This window comes from Dermacentor albipictus, chromosome 5 (genome assembly GCF_038994185.2).
Source record: "Dermacentor albipictus isolate Rhodes 1998 colony chromosome 5, USDA_Dalb.pri_finalv2, whole genome shotgun sequence".
Lineage (NCBI taxonomy): Eukaryota > Metazoa > Arthropoda > Arachnida > Ixodida > Ixodidae > Dermacentor > Dermacentor albipictus.
The window spans coordinates 81,159,702-81,179,566 of record NC_091825.1 but is presented as its reverse complement, the minus strand read 5'-3'; the positions used below and the strand labels follow the sequence as shown (position 1 = coordinate 81,179,566).

At 45.4% G+C, this 19,865-nt stretch overlaps 1 protein-coding gene and 1 long non-coding RNA gene across 3 annotated transcripts in view; one reads left to right on the top strand and one right to left on the bottom strand.

Annotated features, from left to right (window-relative positions):
* Positions 1–809: 809 nt before the first annotated feature.
* LOC135910790 (N-acetylglucosamine-6-sulfatase-like) overlaps positions 810–19,865 on the top strand; it is a 32,769-nt gene continuing 13,713 nt past the window's right edge. Inside the window, exons 1-8 of one of the 2 annotated variants that reach the window (XM_065442887.2) lie at positions 810–924; positions 4,895–5,075; positions 6,767–6,826; positions 10,466–10,669; positions 13,636–13,701; positions 14,753–14,851; positions 16,733–16,906; positions 18,539–18,621. In XM_065442887.2, coding sequence (XP_065298959.2) covers positions 4,944–5,075; positions 6,767–6,826; positions 10,466–10,669; positions 13,636–13,701; positions 14,753–14,851; positions 16,733–16,906; positions 18,539–18,621 — 818 coding nt within the window. In that variant the 5' untranslated portion in view covers positions 810–924; positions 4,895–4,943. Of the gene's footprint in view, positions 925–4,891; positions 5,076–6,766; positions 6,827–10,465; positions 10,670–13,635; positions 13,702–14,752; positions 14,852–16,732; positions 16,907–18,538; positions 18,622–19,865 lie in introns of both variants that reach the window. The other variant, XM_065442888.2, reaches the window with a different exon arrangement.
* The window catches only part of LOC135910791 (uncharacterized), a 47,129-nt gene continuing 35,368 nt past the window's right edge, over positions 8,105–19,865 (bottom strand). The window contains exons 2-3 of the long non-coding RNA XR_011514504.1: positions 16,703–16,926; positions 8,105–8,401 (exon numbers count right to left, since the gene is read on the bottom strand). This is a non-coding gene — a long non-coding RNA (uncharacterized lncRNA). The remainder of the gene's footprint in view (positions 8,402–16,702; positions 16,927–19,865) is intronic.

Here is a 19,865-nt window from a genome sequence, read left to right as displayed (position 1 = left end):
ACAAACAAACAAAAAAGGTTTAGTTACATCTCCGATGGTGGGATCGCATCTCGGTCCCCCAGCATAGCAATCTGATGCTCTAATCATTAGGTCACAATCGTTTCTTTTTTTTTATCGCACATGTACTCTGTCGTGCCAGTGTCAACTAGCGCTTTTGAGATGATGGCCGCGCGTCCCCTTGCATGGCACGGGTGCGCGACGACCACATGCGCTCGCATTCGAGCCAATTGCGAAGGGGCTGCTCGTGGATAGCTCGCAACGTGGACCATTTTGTTCGGGCGGGGGCCTTCGGCATGACTTTTACACTGACGTTGCGATAACACTGACACTAACAGAGGTTCCAGCACACTTCATGCACTGAAACGAAACTTCGCTCTATAAAGATTCCAAAAGGTGCGTTGGACCTGCCGCAATGTTTTCTTTCTATTTTCGTTTCTTTCTTTCCTTGTTTCTTTCTTCTTCTTCTTCTTCTCATTATTATTATTATTATTATTATTATTATTATTATTATTATTATTATCATTATTATTATTATTATTATCGAGGCAAACTACGCTTCTTTTTACGCGGGCTGAAATAGCAATTCCGCGTGTCAGGCAAATCTGTCTTTATCCCACCAAAGCGGTTTCTTCCGGTATTTCAGTTGATGAAGCAAAGCTACGAGTCAAGTGCCGAGATCGCAGGAAATCACCAACGTATATGGACAGCTGCACTACGATAGATGAGAGAAAAAGAGAGAAAGAGGTGCCGGTCCCCGCGCGATAGCAAGTATCGGGCCTTTTCGATGTTCCTGCCGCCGCAGTGTTTGCCGATGAGCCCTTATCATGCGGGACGTCGGTGATACGACCATTGCGGGACGCACGCGTCTTCTGGAGGTGTCCTTTCTTCGCTGCCCGATTCGAGACGCCCGCCTCAGAGTGAAGGGTAAGTGCTCCAAACATATCCGAGACTGCGCAATGTGCTGCATGCACGTTTATATTATAGATCACGAGAGAGAAACTCAACAAACGCTGCCAGAGCCGTACTGGGTTGCATTCTCGACCACATAGAGTTTCCTAGGGAAGTTACTAGAATGAACTTAAACGTGCTCCTCGAAGAGCCCCCGATGGTCAAAATTAATCCATAGTCCCCGACAACGGCATGCCTCATAATCTGATCGCGGTTTTTGGTACATAAATGTCCAGAATTTAAGTAAATATAATTTACGTTTTATGTTTTCGATCGACCAACCATTTTCGGGCACATTTTCACTGTAGAGTTTCATGCTGAAATTAGTAAAGCGTAATCTGGCGGGGCAGTCGTTTCAACTACCGCAGGAAGGTAACAATTTCTCTGATTTTCGCATGTGTTCGCTCAGAAAGAACACTGAGGCTTCTTTAGTGGCTCCTTGTTGTTTCGTGTCCGTAACTAACAAATGATGTTTCGCAATTCGATGTGACATAAGTACCCACGCTTTTGAGTATTCGTGTTCTTAGATCTAGTGATAGTTGGGCGGTATAAAACGCACCCTGAGAGTTTTCTTTATTTGCATTTTAAGCAATTCCTTTAATTTGTCATGTCGTGATAATAGTATAGGGATAGAAATGTGACGCTAATTCGGTTTCACTGCCACATAATGAACCTGCGGTGATATATTAGTGAACCCCACATTGTCCAACGTATGTCACTTCTGATACTCGATTTGCCACCCACAAACTCTAATTTAAATACGGGGAGGTTAACGTGATACACATAGTAGCGTATTATCGATATGACTGAGCAAGTTTTCAGTTTTATGTAACTTAGACAATCGATTACTAATTCATTAATATACTAATTTATTTACTGAAAAATGTTTCACTGCTTCTTGTACGAGCGTAGTTCAATAGCCAGAAATAAAAGTGAACGAGTTCTTTTATATTTCCTTTGTGCGTAATCGTGCTGGGGCTTTGTAAAGTTACTGTATGAAACTAAAAACTTGTTTGAAGCCAAGTACAGACAAATCCATTGCACTGCACATAATTCAATGTCAATGAAGCTCTGAATGGGTGCCACGAGTAGACAATAGTGCGATATTTCCTTGTAGTATTCTTAGTGTGACGCTGACTTTAGCTCTAACGTATAGCCTAACTATAGAGTGTGACTCATCTCCGGAGTGGCAAGTATCCTGTCACTGTACACAAGAACTGTAGAACGTAAAATTAACGCTGGTGTCAATTGTGCCACTTCTTCCGTCACGTACGCTTCCTACGACTCGGCTAATGCAGGCGCACTATATCTGATGTCCCCTAAAGTGAGAGAGCGAGAATACGACCCCACAAAGGCAGTTGAACCGGGGTATGAATGATGGGCAAGTAAGCGAATATGCATAAGCTCCGTCTAAGGTTTGAACATCCTTGGCGCTTCATATATTATCCTTCTTCATGTTAATTTGTCATTGCAAGTTTGTTCCGTCGCAGATATTATTGTCCCTAATCGTCAAAGCGTTCAGAACTTATTATAACATTACACAGAGAAAGTGTACGTGGAGGGAAAAAATGAAGCAGATTCCACGCACCATGGGAATTTATGGTCTGCGGAGCATTTTTCTAGTAGCTGGCTACCCAGAATCGTTCGAGATTACGCAACGCGTTACCAGGTGGACCAACGTGTTTGTGTCTGCCGCGAGTGTTTGTGGGTGTGTGACGACAGCAGCAAGACGATGGTGACGACGATCGCATGACGCCGACGACATGACTTCTACTGCGGCCGTTCCACGCGAGCTTACGGCATGCCAATTGTTGGCTTCCACGTAGACACTGGACAAGCTTAAGTGAGAGAAATACAGGCAGCGACATCATCAGCGACCACGTGTTATGCAACCGTATACGTACTACATATCACTATGCCGTGTGGTATGTGTTAAAACGACGATGGCATTTGCACTTGGTTGATGAAACGTTAAAGACCTGTTCGACCTGGGCCAATCAGGGAGGTGGTACAGTGACGCACAGTTTCTGTGTAGCGTTAGTTGTTACGAGGAAAACAGCCGGTGAGTGTGGGCCGATCCCAAAGACGGTCCAGTGTAACGCAGCGACTCAAAGCCCTAGCTATAAGGAGGAAAGAACACGGGAAACTGACACAGCAAGTCCGGTTTGGCACGCGAGAAGAATGCGTGCGATCGCGGCCCATAGTGGTTAGAACATTTGAGCTGCTATGTTCGAAGGCAGAGAGGTTCTTTTACACTGTCGGTCATGCGTTTCTTTTTACTACATGAGGTCTGAAGGGTGGTGAGACGGGAAATTTTCCTACCCACCAACCGACCTCTCGCAAATTGCCTCGAATGAGGCAAAAAGATGCCTCGTATTGAAGAACTGAACCATACATCAAGTCTGCAGCCCAAAACGCACCTATGCCGTAATGTATGAAAACTAGGAAATAATATGAATTGGTTGCCATCTCAACTACTTCAAAAAATTGTTTTTAGGCAATAACAAGGCATAACCTAACATCAGCTAACATATTATTTATTATTGCGACAAAAAGCGATTCGGATGCACTGCGCCAACAATTATTTTATCATACATCTTAAATTGAAAAAAATTAGATTACAGGTTCTTACGTGCCAAAACCCCAATCTGATTATGAGACACGTCGTAGTGCATGGGAGGCTCTGGATTATTTTGACTACCTGGGGCTCTTTAACGTGCGCCTAAATATAAGCATACGGGTGTTTTTTGCATTTCCGCCATGTCTAAATGCGGTCTCTGTGGCCGGGATACGATCCCGCGACATCGGGCTTAGCAGCGCAACACCAAAGCCACTTAGCAACCATGGCGGGTTGCCACATCTTGAGCAGGTACATCGCGAAACAGGTGCTAATCACAAAATTTTAGAACAAATCAGTATATGCCTTGAGTTCTGGCTGACTTCAGCTTTACAATAACAATAGCAGTGTGCTCCCTAGAGTTGTTAATTAAAAAGTAAGACTGCGAACTTTAATTTTTGTCATTGATACGAGTTCCAGTTTCGTAGCTGCTCAAAAAATAGCACTCAGAAGTAGTGTTCCAAAATAGTGCTCCATGCCATCAAAGGTGAAATTAAAATTGATAAGTGGAAATGTGTACACGCCCAGGAACACGCAGTTCGTGAATCGACGATGATTATGCTTTTCAGCCGTGCAACATTCACGCTGAGAAATTTTCTTTCTCTTTTTTTCACATGAACTTGAAATATGTAACAATCTGTCCATGCATCTTGTTACTTGAATATGTCTGTATAGCTGAGCACGCTGACGTATTACATCGTCGCACGTCATCGTACACAAACATTTGGAGTCGAGCACGAGAGCCCCGTTCCTTGTTTAGGCCCCCTCACTCCACTAGGTTCTCCGTCTTCAACTCTGTTGGTTATGCGATCCATGGATTTGACTTCACTGTGCGAATCTGGTTGTCTAGAGTATGTAGATATCCCGCAGAGAAAATACCGACGCCATGAAAACAACGAGGCTCAAACGGCAATAGTGAAGTGTACTGAATAAGCAAGCTTCATCGCGAGCAGAGTTTTCGTATCGTGGCATAGCACGGAGGCGTATAGGCCTCGACATTCAGCTCAGGCCATCACTATGAGTGCAAGAATCTTTGATTGCAATAAGATTTGCATGACTCTATGTGAAGCCGGAGACATATGCATAAGATTGGTATGGTTGAAAAGCGGCAGTTATGCGCTGGATAAAACTCGAAGTTTAAATAGTCGACCTTTCAGAAGTGGCCGATGTGCCAAATTTTTTCATATTCCAGCTACAGTTGTTGAGTTTTGAAAGTTTTGGACTCTGCCTAGCCGCATGAGGCATTTTTTTTTGTTGCAAAAGCATCACTGTTACAAAAGCATCAGCTTTATGCTAGAGCTCCTTGCCTTCCTGCTTTTCCTCAAGCAGCTCCAGAACGATCGACTGAACTTGGCCTCCGTTGCAACAAGCCGCTACCATGATGCCACATTTCCTGTTCATCGGAGTCATTGCCCTCCTGGCTGGAACAAATGTCCAAGCGCAGACGAAAAGACCAAACATGCTGTTCTTCCTCACGGACGACTTGGACTTAGAGCTTGGCAGTATGATGGTAAGCAATATAAGCGCTTTGCTGCTAGTATTAACTCCAGGTTAAACGAATCACACTGTTCTAAATCAAAACATAGGTGACCTTTGAGTTAGCTCGTTTTATTGAGAACAGTGCAACAGCTAGGTGACTACAATAAAACAGTGAAAAAACACAGGACGATATGATTTTGGTGTTTTCGGTTTCGACGCACCAACCCGTAGTAGCCAAGTGGTTTTGCCGAAAAGAAGCAAAATTAAGCTATCGAATTAGGACTGGACCTGCCTACAACACCTGAATTTAAGACGACGCGTGTCCTCTTTAGCTTTACTCATGATACTACGCCGCATGAGAGGCCCAGCCTTTTCTATGTTCTTGCCCATGGAACCATGCTGGAACGAACACGTTTCTTGAGATTACACAGAAAAAGAAAAGGTTGTGCAGGTCCCACGCACTGCGGAAATTGACGTTTGCAGGCAGCCGACTATCCAGCAACGTTTGGGGCTCGGCAAAGCGTTACGACAGTAGATGTGTCTGTATAGGAGAGAAGCTGGGGAGTGTGACGCGAACGTGTATGCTTCTTGACAGTTGTTTTTTTAACGCGATAGCGTTAAGGAGCTCGTGTCGCAGAAAAGCCGGTGTCGTCGGCGTCGGGTGTCGGCGTCGGCGGCGTTGACCGTGAGCGATAAATCACGGCAGGCGCTTCATAAATAAAAAGCAACTTCCAAGATTGGCCCGGTGGGAATCGAACCCAGGTCTCCGGAGTGTGAGACGGAGACGCTACCACTCAGCCACGAGTTCGATGCTTCCAAGCGGTGCAAACGCGCCTCTAGTGAATGCGGTGTTGCCTTCGAAACGAGCCGTGGAAAGTTATACTGCGGTGTATATCGGTAATTATGAACATGTAACGTACAGAAGTCACAATTACACGAGTTGCGAAGTGCGTTTCCGCTGCATTTCTTCTGCGCTTTCCGCACACGCAGAGCCATCTTGCGGCAAACACAGAAGACCCCCTCCTCTCAATGTACGGCGCTGCCCCGACAGGAGGCGCGCCGCGCGCGCATTGGGACCGCTGCCAGGCGCGTCGCGGGACTCCCTCTCCCCTGACGACGCTTCGCCGTGCTTCCGGTTTAGATTACTATCTATCTCTCTGCCCGTGCCGATCACGACGTTTGGCTGGCGTAGATCGTTTCCCCTCCGAGACACCGAGTTCTTTGGTTCGTTTCGTTCGCTCAGGCGCACGTTTCGTTGCCGCGCCAAACGCTGCGTTGCTCGACGCTCACCGCGTGATAGGTGGGCGCTAAGTCCGATGCGGGGCGCATCGTAAGTGATTGCTGTGCCGTAGCGCATTGTCTTATACCCCTTGGCGGGTCGACGGGAACGCTGTCGCGTCCCACTCTTGAAGGCGAAGCTTAAGCGTCCTCCAATTTTTATAGCTTGGTTGCGTGCCCCAGTGACACTGGAAGAGATGGTCAAACGGGCCCAACCTCGAGCGCGAGTGTTTAGCCACCACTATACCACGACCACAGCCACAACCACCACGACACTGCCTATCGCAGCCATCTTCAAGGAGTGTGTTTTGTGGTTCTTCTGCAGCAGGCATCGATAAATCCTGACGCATTGTACATGACCAGTCAGTGAATGCTTTGTGCTTTGCTGCCGCGGTTGAGACTCGAGAACTCGGTGAAAGCACGTCTTTTAACCTGTGTTTGCAGAAACCCCTCGTGAGGACACGAATGCTCATTGGAGACAGTGGAGTTACTTTCGCCAATGCGGTGAGCGACGATTTTCTGCTTCCTCGTGAGCAACGTTCCTTTTTTTATTTTTCTGTGCAGTTTTGTTCGGGGACGTATAAATTCTGTGAGAGGTGAACAACATAAATTCGTACAAGCATTTCGGAACGAACAATAAGAACACACACGTGTGCGGATACGTGCGCGCACACGCACACATAAGTGAGACGGCAATGTGCACGCCAGATGCTACACTTCATTTTCGACGCAATCAACTTGAGAACTTTTCTTACGCCACTAGTATCATCGGCTGGTTGTTGCTGACTGCTCTAGAACAGGCTGAAGTGCGGCACATCAAATTTGTTATGGTGGTTTTTATTCCTTGTAACATTGTACCCTTTCTCTCTTTCTCTTTCTCTCTCTTTTGTGTATATGCTGAATAGACATTTGCCGTGTCCCGCCCACAAGCGATTTACGCCTCCGCGGGCACGAATACTACTTTGTATATTCGTGGAACAGATTGTGTATGTATGTATGTATGTATGTATGTATGTATGTATGTATGTATGTATGTATGTATGTATGTATGTATGTATGTATGTATGTATGTATGTATGTATGTATGTATGTATGTATGTATGTATGTATGTATGTATGTATGTGTGTATGTATGTATGTACGTACGTACGTACGTACGTACGTACATAAGTAATAAGTAAATAAGTACATAAGTAATGTACGTACGTACGTACGTACGTACAATGTCAATACGTCATGTACAATGCGTATGTATGTATGTATGTATGTATGTATGTATGTATGTATGTATGTATGTATGTATGTATGTATGTATGTATGTATGTATGTACGTACGTACGTACGTACGTACGTACATACATACATACATACATACATACATACATACATACATACATACATACATACATACATACATACATACATACATGCATGCATGCATGCATGCATGCATGAATGCATACATACATACATACATACATACATACATACATACATACATGCATACATACATACATACATACATACATACATACATACATACATACATACATACATACATACATACATACATACATACATACATACATACATACATACATACATACATACATACATACATACATACATACATACATACATACATACATACATACGCATTGTACATGACGTATTGACATTGTACATGACGCATTGTACATTGTACGTACGTACGTACGTACGAGGTGCTGAAAAGTTCCTGGCTTTGCACAGAAAGAATAGATTCAAAGTTTTGAAAGAAGACATTTATTCAACATATTCCCCCCTCAAACTGATGCGCTTGTTACATGGTTGCTTCAGCTTTTCTAATCCATTTCAGAAAAAAATCTTGTGATAGGTCGTCAAACAAGCTCTCAGCACCATGTTCGACATCAACAATGCCGTCAAAATGGCGACACTTCAGGTGTTTCTTTGAGTAAGAAAACAGATGGTAGTCAGAAAGCGCCAGGTCAGGTGAACAGGGGAATGGTAGACCGATTGGAAACCCAGGGCCTTCAGTTCGGCAGTCGCAACTTTGGACGTGTGCGAAGGTGCATTCTCCTGCAACAAAGGGTCCCTTTGGTGAACTTTCCCCGGGGTTTCGTCTTTACTGCCTCCTTCAACTGCTCCAGGAGGCTGACGTAGTACTCTCCGGTTATAGTAAAGCTATGAGGCACGTAGTCTACCAAAAGAACACCGTCTTTGTCCCAGAAAATGGATGCCATGACTTTTTTGGGCGATTTCTGGGTGCGGCACATTTCCAGTCGTAGGGACCCACCGTGACGCTATTCCTTTGACTGTTCCTTGGTTTCTAGGTCATAAATGTAGACCCAGGTTTTATCCTCGGTCACTAACCTATCCAAAAAATAATTTGTATTGTCAAAATGGGCCAAATCAGCTCTGAATGCCTCAGCTCGTTCCTCTTTCGGTTCACTGTTCAAACATTTTGGTACCCACTTCGCTGAAAGCTTACGCATGTGTAGGATATTGGTAGTAATGAAACCAACACGCTACCGGGAGATGTCAAGTAACTGGGGTATCTTTTTGGTGCTATCCACCCATCCTTAAGAATCAGCTTAAGCACAGCAACGCATGTTGCCGGACCTGTTGAGGTTGCGGGGAGCCCACAGGGGGGTTCATCTTCAAACAAGAAGCCCAGGTTTTTACTGTGCTGTAAGAAAGACACTTCTCTCCTAATATTTCTGACATCTCAGTGTGAATTTTTTTTGCAGAATGAGTGAGTAAAGACTTTATTTGAAAACAAGGTATTGACGGATGACCTTGCTGTTAGGCAGCCACGAGCCCCTGGGCCCGGGCGGCTTCTTCAGCTCTCTTGATGACCTTGGCCTGCAGGTCAGGGTCGGAGCTGAGCAACACGGCCTCCCAATGCTCAGTATTACTTATTTCGTGATTTGTGTGATTTTCTGCTTAGCACGACTACATAATATGGAACAGATCCGCTTTTTTCTTACAATGTTTACATGTATTAGGGTATTGGTCCGGGTAGTAGTAGTGATAGGCTACGGGGTTGGGGTAGGTGTTTGTCTGAAGTCATCTCCAAGCTACTTCTTGTCGCTTGATAAGCGATTTGTGTGCTGGCAGGTACACTGCCCTGGCTAACGTGTAGTGCTGAGTTATTTCCTGGAAACTGGCCATGCGATCCCTCTCTGATCCTAGCGTGAGCCGCCCGGGTGCTCGGTTGGCGAGTCCTCGAGCGCTGGTGTGGGCGGCATCGTTGCCGGGTAAGGAGGAGTGTGCTGGTGCCCAAATAATCTGGATTGGTCGTGGGTGTTGGTTGGTGTCTAGTATGTGCTTTACGGGAGCCGAGATCCAACCTTTCGCAAAATTGCGTACTGCTGCTCTGCAATCGCTAATAATGTAATGACAATGTGTGGTGGCTATTGCCAGAGCGATAGCCGCCTCTTCCGCTGTTTCAGAGCTTCTGGTACGGATTGAACCACCAACACGTATTTGACCTGAGGAGTCCACCACTGCAAGGGACATACAGTTGCGTTCTATGTATTCTGCTGCGTCGACATAGACTACGCCTTTGAAAGCGTAGATTATCTGATGTAGGGCTTTGGAACGCTTGATGTAGGGCTTTGGAACGCCCTCCTTTTCTTGTGGAATTCGGGGTGCATGTTTTTAGGAAGTGGATTAATATTGAGATATTGAGATGGTGCCTCTGATCGTGGGGAATGTCTACTTTAGTGCTTTGCATCGACTCGTAGTTGATGCGGAGATTATTGAGGATGTTTCGCCCGGCGGCACTCTGAGCTAGCCTTTCGTATTGAGATATAAGGTGCGCTTCTACAAGTTCATCGAGGGTGTTGTGCACACCTAGGGCTAGCAATTTAGCGTTGGCCGTTCTTATAGGTAGCCTAAGAGCCTGTTTATAGGCCCTCCGAATAATTCCCTCTATTGCCTCTCTCTTAGCCGCTTTGAGGCAGAGGTACGGATTGATGTAGGTGATGCGGCTGAGCACGAAGGCTTTTACCAAGCTTATGAGGTTGGCTTCTTTCATGCCAGAGTGTCGGTTGGCAATTCTTGAGATGAGCTGCATCGTCTGTTGAACGCATGCGAAAGCAGTGTAAATAACAGTGCGTTGTTAATTGTTCGGTGCAGTATGTGACGACGCCATTGTGCTGCCCAAGCCGTTCAAGCATCCTGACGGGCCTGTACGCGCACAACACTGGCGTCTCCAACAACTCGCTGTCCGGGGGTTGCAGCTCGCGGGGCTGGCAGCGAGGGCCCGAGCGGAGCGCGTTCGCCGTGGACCTCCAGCGGTCGGGTTACGAGACCTTCTACGCCGGGAAATACCTCAACCGGGTAAATCTGGGCTGAATAAGGTGAAACTTCGGGCAGGGTGGGTTCGGGGTCACTTTAGAGTGCTATATAGCTGGCGTCACTACAATGATCTTGTGAACCAAAAATGACCCAGGATTACACGTACAAAGAACTTGAGTAGCCGTGTACCGGCTTTGTAAACACTGCAGCAATGTGATAATCGTCGCGGTAAAAATTCATAGATTTATCAAGAAAGTTTGCTGTTGGTCTTGGTCAGTACAGGGTCAGTCAGAACGAAAACAGAGCAAACATTAAATTATGGGGTTTTACGTGCCAAAACCACTTTCTGATTATGAGGCACGCCGTAGTGGAGGGCTCCAGAAATTTCGACCACTTGGGGTTCTTTAACGTGCACCTAAATCTAAGTACACGGGTATTTTCGCATTTCGCCGCCATCGAAATGCGTCCGCCGTAATTGTAATTGTTCAGTAATTGTAACAATTCAGTAATTGTTTCCAAAGCTCCTAATTCAACCATAACTGTCAAAGCTTCGTTACACGTTAGACTTACAGCCCATTCATTTTCACTAAATCTAAACTCGGTGTGACGAGGAGTTTTTAGGTACGCTGGAAAACAGAGCTGATGACTGCCACATAATATTTTCAATCAGCTTAATTATATTAACTGACGTGCTTAAAACATTGCCCACGCATCACGCATAAGATTCAAGATTTCAATTTTGGTACAAGCTGAGTTTTTTTTCGTACATTGGGAAAACTTCCAGTGCGGACCTTTAAAGCCACTTGTAAAGCTCTGGAACGATTGTGCCTTCTACAAATATAATAATTGTGCTACACATTTCCAACTTTTGCCGTACGTCCTCAAACATGGCCTCGGTTTTCTACGAATACAGAATTTCTCTCACCTTGTCTTCTCGCAGGGTGGTGGGGAAGATTTTTTAAGCGTTTTGTTTAACGCCTTCAAACACAAAAAGCACGAGAGTTTGATATTAATTTAGCACCTAGTCAACTCACACACTTCAAAATTCTCCTTCGCGTCAGTCCTAACTTGCCCAACAGTCGCTCTAAATATGAACTCGGTAAATAATGCAGCTTCTTCAGGGCGTATAAAGCATAAAACACGCATAAAACGTGTTCGAGCCTTTCAATAGTCACACTAACAGCGTCGCTGTAGAATACAATGTAACACAACGGAACTAACCTATTGAAAATCTGCAGTAAATAAATAAATATATGCCTAGTATGTCCCAAGATTTACTACACGTGCATACGGTGATAAGAAAGTGCTAACACACAGTACTCAGCGCCCTCTGTTCAAGACCTGACATAGGCGATGGTCCAAGTATACAGTACGACGGGAAAAAGGGTTGTTGGTCAGTGCACTCCGTACGTTGCGCGCAGCTTCTTTCTTTGCTCTGCGTGAAGCGAGCAGCCCAACAAGTAACCGAGGAACGAGTTTTCTCTACAGACCATGGCAAGAAGAATGAGACTGTGCTGAAACAGGGCGAGACACATCGCCTCCTTTCGCGAATCCTATAGTCAAAAGGAATAGAAACGAAACGAACCTAAATGGTGAGGGCAAATTCAATTCAAATTCAATTCAATTATGGGGTTTTACGTGCCAAAACCACTTTCTGATTATGAGGCACGCCGTAGTGGAGGACTCCGGAAATTTCGACCACCTGGGGTTCTTTAACGTGCACCTAAAGCTAAGTACAGGGGTGTTTTCGCATTTCGCCCCCATCGAAATGCGGCCGCCGTGGCCGGGATTCGATCCCGCGACCTTGTGCTCAGCAGCCTAACACCATAGCCACTGAGCAACCACGGCGGGTAAATGGTGAGGGCGACCGACGTCATTAGAGTAGGCTGCGTGAAAGTTTTGCTTCCTCCTATGTTGCGTGCAGAGGACATACGCGCATCAGAGGAGCCCAGTACATAAAGCTTCCCAGCTCTTCCACCTAAAGAAGACTTTAGCTTGGGAGCTCCTATTTATATAGGTAGGAAACGAGAAATCAGCTTTCTCGGCAACCACTGCGCCGATTTTGATGAGGTCGTTAGTGCTATACGTGCTACTGTGCTGTGCGGCGATACTATGAGGTGACAGTGACCGACTGTGTTTATATCTGTTCTCTCTCTCTCTCTCTACTTTCCTGTCACTTTAACCTCCCCTTCCCTCTGTCCCCAGCGTAGGGTAGCGAAGCGAATGTTCCCGTCTGGCTAAAAATAAACATCTAGTGACTGTACGATGCGAATTTTTACATTATGCCGTTAATTTTTAGCAACACGTTGTTGAAATCGCAAAATTTAAAAAAAAACATGTATTAACTTTAACTCTATAACTTAGCAATATAAAAATATCGCGATTCTGTAATCTGCACCTCTATAAAGTACAAAATCGATGTATTACACATCGATCGCTATAGAATGCGCAACTAATTTGTATGTGACACTTGCAAAAACGCTCATAACCGTTGTAACAATTTCACGTAAACCATATAATAATATACGGAATTAATCTGCTTTATAAGCCCTAACAGATGCAGTATGGCCGGATTGCGATGCTTGTTTTTGGCTCGGAATTACGGATGTGTAAACTCCGTGCCCAATTTTTTTTTCGAAATTCCCGAACTTTCTGGAATTTGTTTAAAGCACCTGAGGCCCTGCATCTAAATTCTGCACCTAGATTAATTACAATTCAATTTTCTCTCCCTCAAATGCAACAAATTTCATTCAAATCGGTCCTGCGGTTTTCTCATAAAAGCGTTTCTGCGTTTTACATGTACTCGAATATGGAAATCGCGGAGTCTACCGCCAGCTGAAGCTTCCTCTCAAGAGCAAAAAAGTCTTCGTGAATTGGGCCTCTGATTAGTGTCTGTACGTTTGCGTTGTGTTCTGGTGCTTTTGGTATATTCCCTGCATGAACTTTGTTAGCGCATCTAGCAGGAGGAGGTGACCGACTGAACCGATTCCTTTGTCTTCGCCCTATAGTACGGCCACAGGCGGGCTGGCGGCGTGCAGCACGTGCCTCCGGGGTGGACCAACTGGAACGGCCTGGCAAGTATCCACGTGAATTGGGTGCTCTTGGTTCCACCCGATTTGCGCTACCTTGAGCATTTTTAGGAGAAACTTATCATACGTGCACTTCATGAGCCAGCATTACACGTGCATCAGCTAACAAAAAAGAGGTGATTTTGCTGAGGGCAGCAGAAAAAAATAATGAAGACGCATTTTTTACATAGCATAATTAGCAACTGCGGGCATCAGTAAATGAATTATAATTGCTAACAGGCAAGTTACGTGCTATTCGGTCTAATTTGTTTAAGTTTGTAACAAGCGTATTAATTGCGCGAATTCATTTTGTTGATTCACAGATGAAAAGAAAATTATTCACAACTGAACTCTATTGTCTAAAGCGAGATATTGTATCGGCAACAATGTGTTCATGTAAAGCAAAGACAAGGATCTCGGATAAAAATTATGAAGGATAGCCTTTGCCGTGGGCAAATGTGTCGTTTTGGCAATTAACATTTTTATTCGTCGTTAGAGACAAAGGGCATATTAAAATTTCTGTGCAGTGGAAGGTCTTTATACGTGCTCGGTCTCCTTTTCTCTCGACGACTGGCATTTGCGTGTTGGCTGCCTATTGCCAGCGGAAGTGGGTGGTAAGAAAGGAGCGGTCCACTCTTCGTCAACTTCTCACGTAGAGTACAGTTCTCGATTCTATTAAAAGTATAGCCCGTCGTGCCAAAGCGCTGGCCGTTTCTCCACGCGAAGCTGCAACTGTCCCCGAGAACGACCGATCGAGATTACGTCTCCAAAGGGAAAGTTTCTGTTAGATAGGGAATGAGTGAAAAACAAAGATAAGAATGCTCCAGGGTTATCTCTAAAGTTCAGGGAGGAAAAGTGGTACCTCTATTAACCATGTCCAGAGCACCTTTACTCCTGACCTACATTTACAAACTTTCGTACATTATACAGCTCACGGAATCAGCCAGCATGACGGAGATTTATCCGCGCAGGAAGTTGTGTTGTATTAGTCTTTTTTTTTCCAGCGTGGGTTTCGGATTTGTATCATGTCCTGAACGCCATGGTCTCTGCCTTGCAGGTGGGAAACTCGGTCTACTACAACTACACGCTGTCCGTTAATGGCACGGCGGAAAAACATGGCGACAGCCCGAACAAGGACTACCTCACCGACGTGCTGGTGAGCCAGAATTGATTCCGTAGATGAAGCAACTACCAATAGCAACCAGTACCACCAATGATTAGGCAAGTGAGACTTCCATCAACTGTCCCATCGCTCGTCGCACCACATGCAAGTCTGTGAAGGCACTTTTGCGTTTTTTGAGGGCGACAGCTTAGTGAACACCTTTGACTAAGTGGTAACCTCCATGCGCATTCGCGAACTCACCATGCGTATATACATCATTTTTCTATTGCTTTTTCCCTTCTCCCAGCATACGGCGGTCAGCCTTACGCGTTTATGATTATCATCCCTGCCTTCTTCCTTTCGTTCCTCTTCCTCCCCATCAAAACTTCCACGGCTGCTTACTATGCCCTACTGTGGCTTTAAGCTTCATGGCGTGTCTTTTCTTAACCCGTTTTTGGCGTCTGAGCTGAGTAGCTGGCATCTATGACAGGTGACAGCTGCATAAGTTTATTTAAAGTGAGAAGAAAAAAAGTACTCCCATCGTGTGCGCGATAAAGCCGCTACAGCATACGCATCGGCTCTGCCTGTCGCACCGTAACGCCCGCTGCTGAGATAGTGAGAAAGAAGAATAAAAAGTATATAGACAGAATAAATCGCATAACCAGTAAGTGGATACCTAATAAAATAACTTAGTAAGTATACCGAGCAGAAGAAAATTTAGTCGGAGATGGCAAGGAATATGAAATTACGGAAAATCGATGGCATTTTGCATATACGGATGCACCGGGACTGTAAAAATTGGAAAGCACTGCAAGAGTCACAGTTGTACTCCAATACAATTTACTGATTATTATGATTACTGCGTCATGGTAATTGTCTTTTATAAATTCGAGATAATATCAACAATTTAAGCCTTCACGGAGGGCTTTGGCCTTATTGAAACATAAAATGCTATCTGCATGCTCCCCATTTACTGTCCGATTTGCGTGTGAGTCACTGTCACGGGAGCAATACAAAAAAAGCCCTGTAGGACGCTATAAAGACTACCGAGATTCGCTGCCATCCACGCTGCGCTGTTTTGCTATGTCCAGAATACTGTTAACCATGCGGCAGAATGTTCATTTACAAAGTGCACATGTGTTCTATGCGCATGTAGAAGAACGCGACGAAGGCATTCGCTAGGCATGTACAACACAAACAATGTCAAGAGCCTCGAAGCCACTGTGCGAATGACAAGATATGTGACTGTGAAGCTACTGCTTGGATCTGTAGCTGGAGAGAGTGAGAGGCGGCCCAGTCACAGGTCCGGTCACATGCACATAGGCTTTCGACAAATCTTGCACTGACCACGATTTATCATAGGCCGTGAGCGCTAATGATGTCATCGCGGCTGCGTCGGACGTACCATTGACGACGTCCTGCCAATTGTGCGATTCTCGTTACTTCACCCAAGCAAAAAAAAATAAAAATAAATAAGCATTGCGCACAGCCAGTCCATATAGGAATGCCGAGTGATGATGCCTCTCTCTTTCTGAGTCGATCACTTTCGAGACAATCGCTTTCAGCGGACGTTGGTTGGCTAACGCAGTGGGCATACCACCTGTCACTCTATTGAGGCACCTTGTTAGATGCTATGTCTCGCAAAAGTCAAGATATATCAATAATAGTGATCAACGGGCAACACTGACACAGATGTTCGCCTTCAGCGGCTCATTTATGCATTCACGGCAGATGTTCCCTTCTTCCTACACCTTCTCCCTTTTTCTTCAAAGATTTAAGCATTTTTTAAAAATATTTGACAACTTCGAATGCAACGACGGTGTTTCCGCAATTCATAGCCGGGGTAGCGTTGAAGCTTGACGAGTTGGCGATCTAACGCAAGCTGCATTTGTTACGATTGCTCACCTTGCTGCTGCTGCTGCTGTTTCGCTGCAGAGAGCCAAGGCACTGTCATTCCTGGAGAGCCGAGTGGATCAGCGGCGTCCCTTCTTCATGATGTTGAGCACGCCTTCGCCGCACGCGCCATTCACACCCGCAGTGCGCCACAGGGACGCATTCCCCAACCTGAAGGCGCCCAGGACACCGGCTTTCAACATCAGTGTCAATGGGGTAGGCCTCGCCTGTCACCGCTTGATAAAACGCCAAGGGCAAAATAGCAATTGTCAATCCATTGTTTTCATACCACCTGCGTATTTGCATTTACGCTGTTTTGTTAGTTTACGCGCATGCATCGTACACATTAAAAAAAGTTAAGACACATTCTTTACCAAAACATTTTCGTGTATGATTGAGTAATTTGTTTTTTATTAATTGAAAATTTTGGTAACATATACGTAGGTCACTGATTTCTTCCCAACGTTAGTCTGTTGTACAGGCTAAGGTGTCTCAGCTGACGCAGGTCAAGCAATGGAAAAAAAAATAAAGAAAAAGGGAAAGGGGGTCGCTACGAGATACGATGATGGGACCAATGGTGTTTTGTTATCTGTCATGAACTAGAGTATTTTAATGCGATTAGCATCCTCAACTTACAAGACCCCATTCTGCGCGCTGCTACTTAACCATTGTCGCGGTGGTCGCTCTGAAAAAAATCTTCAAGAACCAACACTGCTCTGTGACTGACTCAGCGGCTGCGTAAAAGCGACAAGGAAGCGTTGTAACAGAGAAAATCAATAAAACAGTTTTTTTTTCGTTTCAGTCGTACTCTTTAACGCTTCCCCAAGTCTGTGCGCACACCTATAGCATACGGCGGCATGTGGCTGCTTACATATGTAGCTGCCGCCAACAGATACACGTCCGCCTTGTCAGGTTTTCGTGGCCCCCAAGTGAGCCATTGAGAATAGAGTTAGTTTGAAATCCCTCTCGAGAGCACCGATGTCGCGCACGCGGGATTCATTTCCCACCGTTCTTTGCGTTTAGGCGACACAACTTTGAAGCTTGCAAGAAATAACTAGAAAATATGTAGCGAAGTGAGCTACAAACTGCTGAATACGACGTTATCGAATGCAATGCACAATTTCGCTTTCTTAGCTTACGCAATAATATAATTTTGACTTATTAACTAATGAACGATAACTGAAAATAAATCTCCAGTTTGCGAAGGCGACAGCTAATAAAACACCGATGGTCCTATCCTCGAATTTCATAGTACCTCTTTTTTTTTTATAAGTCCAGGCCTGCGTCACCGGGGACACACTGTATAAAGGTGGGTTGGTGATAGGTGAAGGTTTTGGCTATTTTGCAGTATATATCATCGAATAATTCTATACGTCTTGCGTACTGTTCTTATGGAAATAATGTTATTTTACTACTTGTAATTTCCGTACGTATAGTACGAAAAACAGTTTCAATTATTGGATCGCATACGGCTAGAGGTACTGCCTGTTGAAATTGTTCCAGCACGTCCCCGTGGCACTATACATGGCGCCTGTATCTGGCTGAAGGAACCTGATTGTTATACACTAGATATAACCACAAGATAAGCTTAAAGCGCCAGATTTTTTGCAGCCAGCCACAGTGGGGACATGTGGATTAGGCTTTCCGGCATATGGCGGGCCATCTTCTAACTTGTATGCGATGCGTGCCTTGTGCGACTGGATGCGCGCCCTTACTGGCGGTTCCGGAAGTGGGGAAGGGGAGGTGGAAGCCCTAAGATTTTGCCCCCCATAGAGACATGCCGGCACTGTGCCGACAGAATTGAACGGGCAATGAGTGTTTTGCTCATTTCGTTTTTCTGTATGCCAGACGAAGCACTGGCTAGTACGGCAGGCCATCCACCCTATACCGGAAGATGTGGTTTCCTGGATCGACGAAACCTACAGAAACAGGTAACGGCTAAACGCCCGCGCACGCTAGAAAAGTGTTCACTCAATAACGAGCCCTAAAGGTGTCAGCTTCCGCACATATACGGACTTGGCGCAATGCAGTGTATTCCTACAGGCACGACGTTGTCGTACCATGTATACCTTTCTCAAGCATCTTTCTTAGCCTCCAAGTTACTGTCCCATATGTTAGGATCGGCATAACACAATGATCGTACACCTTTCTTTCGGTAAGCTGCTGGTGGTGCCTTGCCGGCCATGCCTACCATATGCGCTCCCGTTGATTTTTATCCTTTTTTTTTATTTCCGCGTCATGATTCGAATCCCCGTGACTAATTGGCCTACATAAATGTTCTAGATTCCGGAGCACATATTTTAGAGGTTGGCTGCCAATCACCAATTGTCGTTCTCTTGCTAGGCTATTAAACATTCCCTTAATTTTCTGCATATCAGTCACTTGACCTGCTCTTACACTTTGTCGGCTAAGCACCTCAATCATTTGTTGCCGGTCATCTCTGACGTTGCCAAAGCTAAAGACCGCGCAAAGAGCTACGGAACAAAAAGGGACACACAAAGTTAAGAGGCCGGAATGCGGCGGTGCGGATTAAATAGCGAACGAAGATAACCAATATTCTAGTCAGTAGTGGCGAAGGAACAGTTCTTTAAAGATGGCACTCCAGTAAAAGATGTCAACTCGTTTGGTTTCCCGACAGAGTATGCCGGCCGTACTGACCTCACGCGCATGCCATAGACCGCGAACCGTTATTTTCGTCGCCTTCTTATTCCGTCTGATATGTCCACCCACTGATCTGTGCAGTGTTTTGCTGGATGCCGCTTCGTCGCTCGCCGAGCGGAGCGCAATTTTAGCCAGTGGCAATGCGGCTTCGCGCGGTGGCACGTCGACAGGCCATGGCGACCGTTTGTAGACTCGGTGCGAACCTTCAAATGTGCGCGAAACCGTGCTCGCTCTCTCATCTCTATATCCCCTTCCCCCTTGCAGGGTAGCAAACCAGACGTGCGTCTGGTTAACCTCCGTGCTTTTCCTCTCTTCTATTTCTCTCTCTCTCTTGTCCCGGAAGTGTATCCACAAGCTCCCTTATTCACGCAAGCGTGGCGCACGCACGCAGACACGACAGTGACCAATTCTTTCTTCCCCTTAGCAGTCATACGTCTAAAACATTTAGCAACGCCCGTTTAAGAAAGACGTCGATAGGTTCTGCATATAGAATTACTCAGATAGAAAAGCGGAG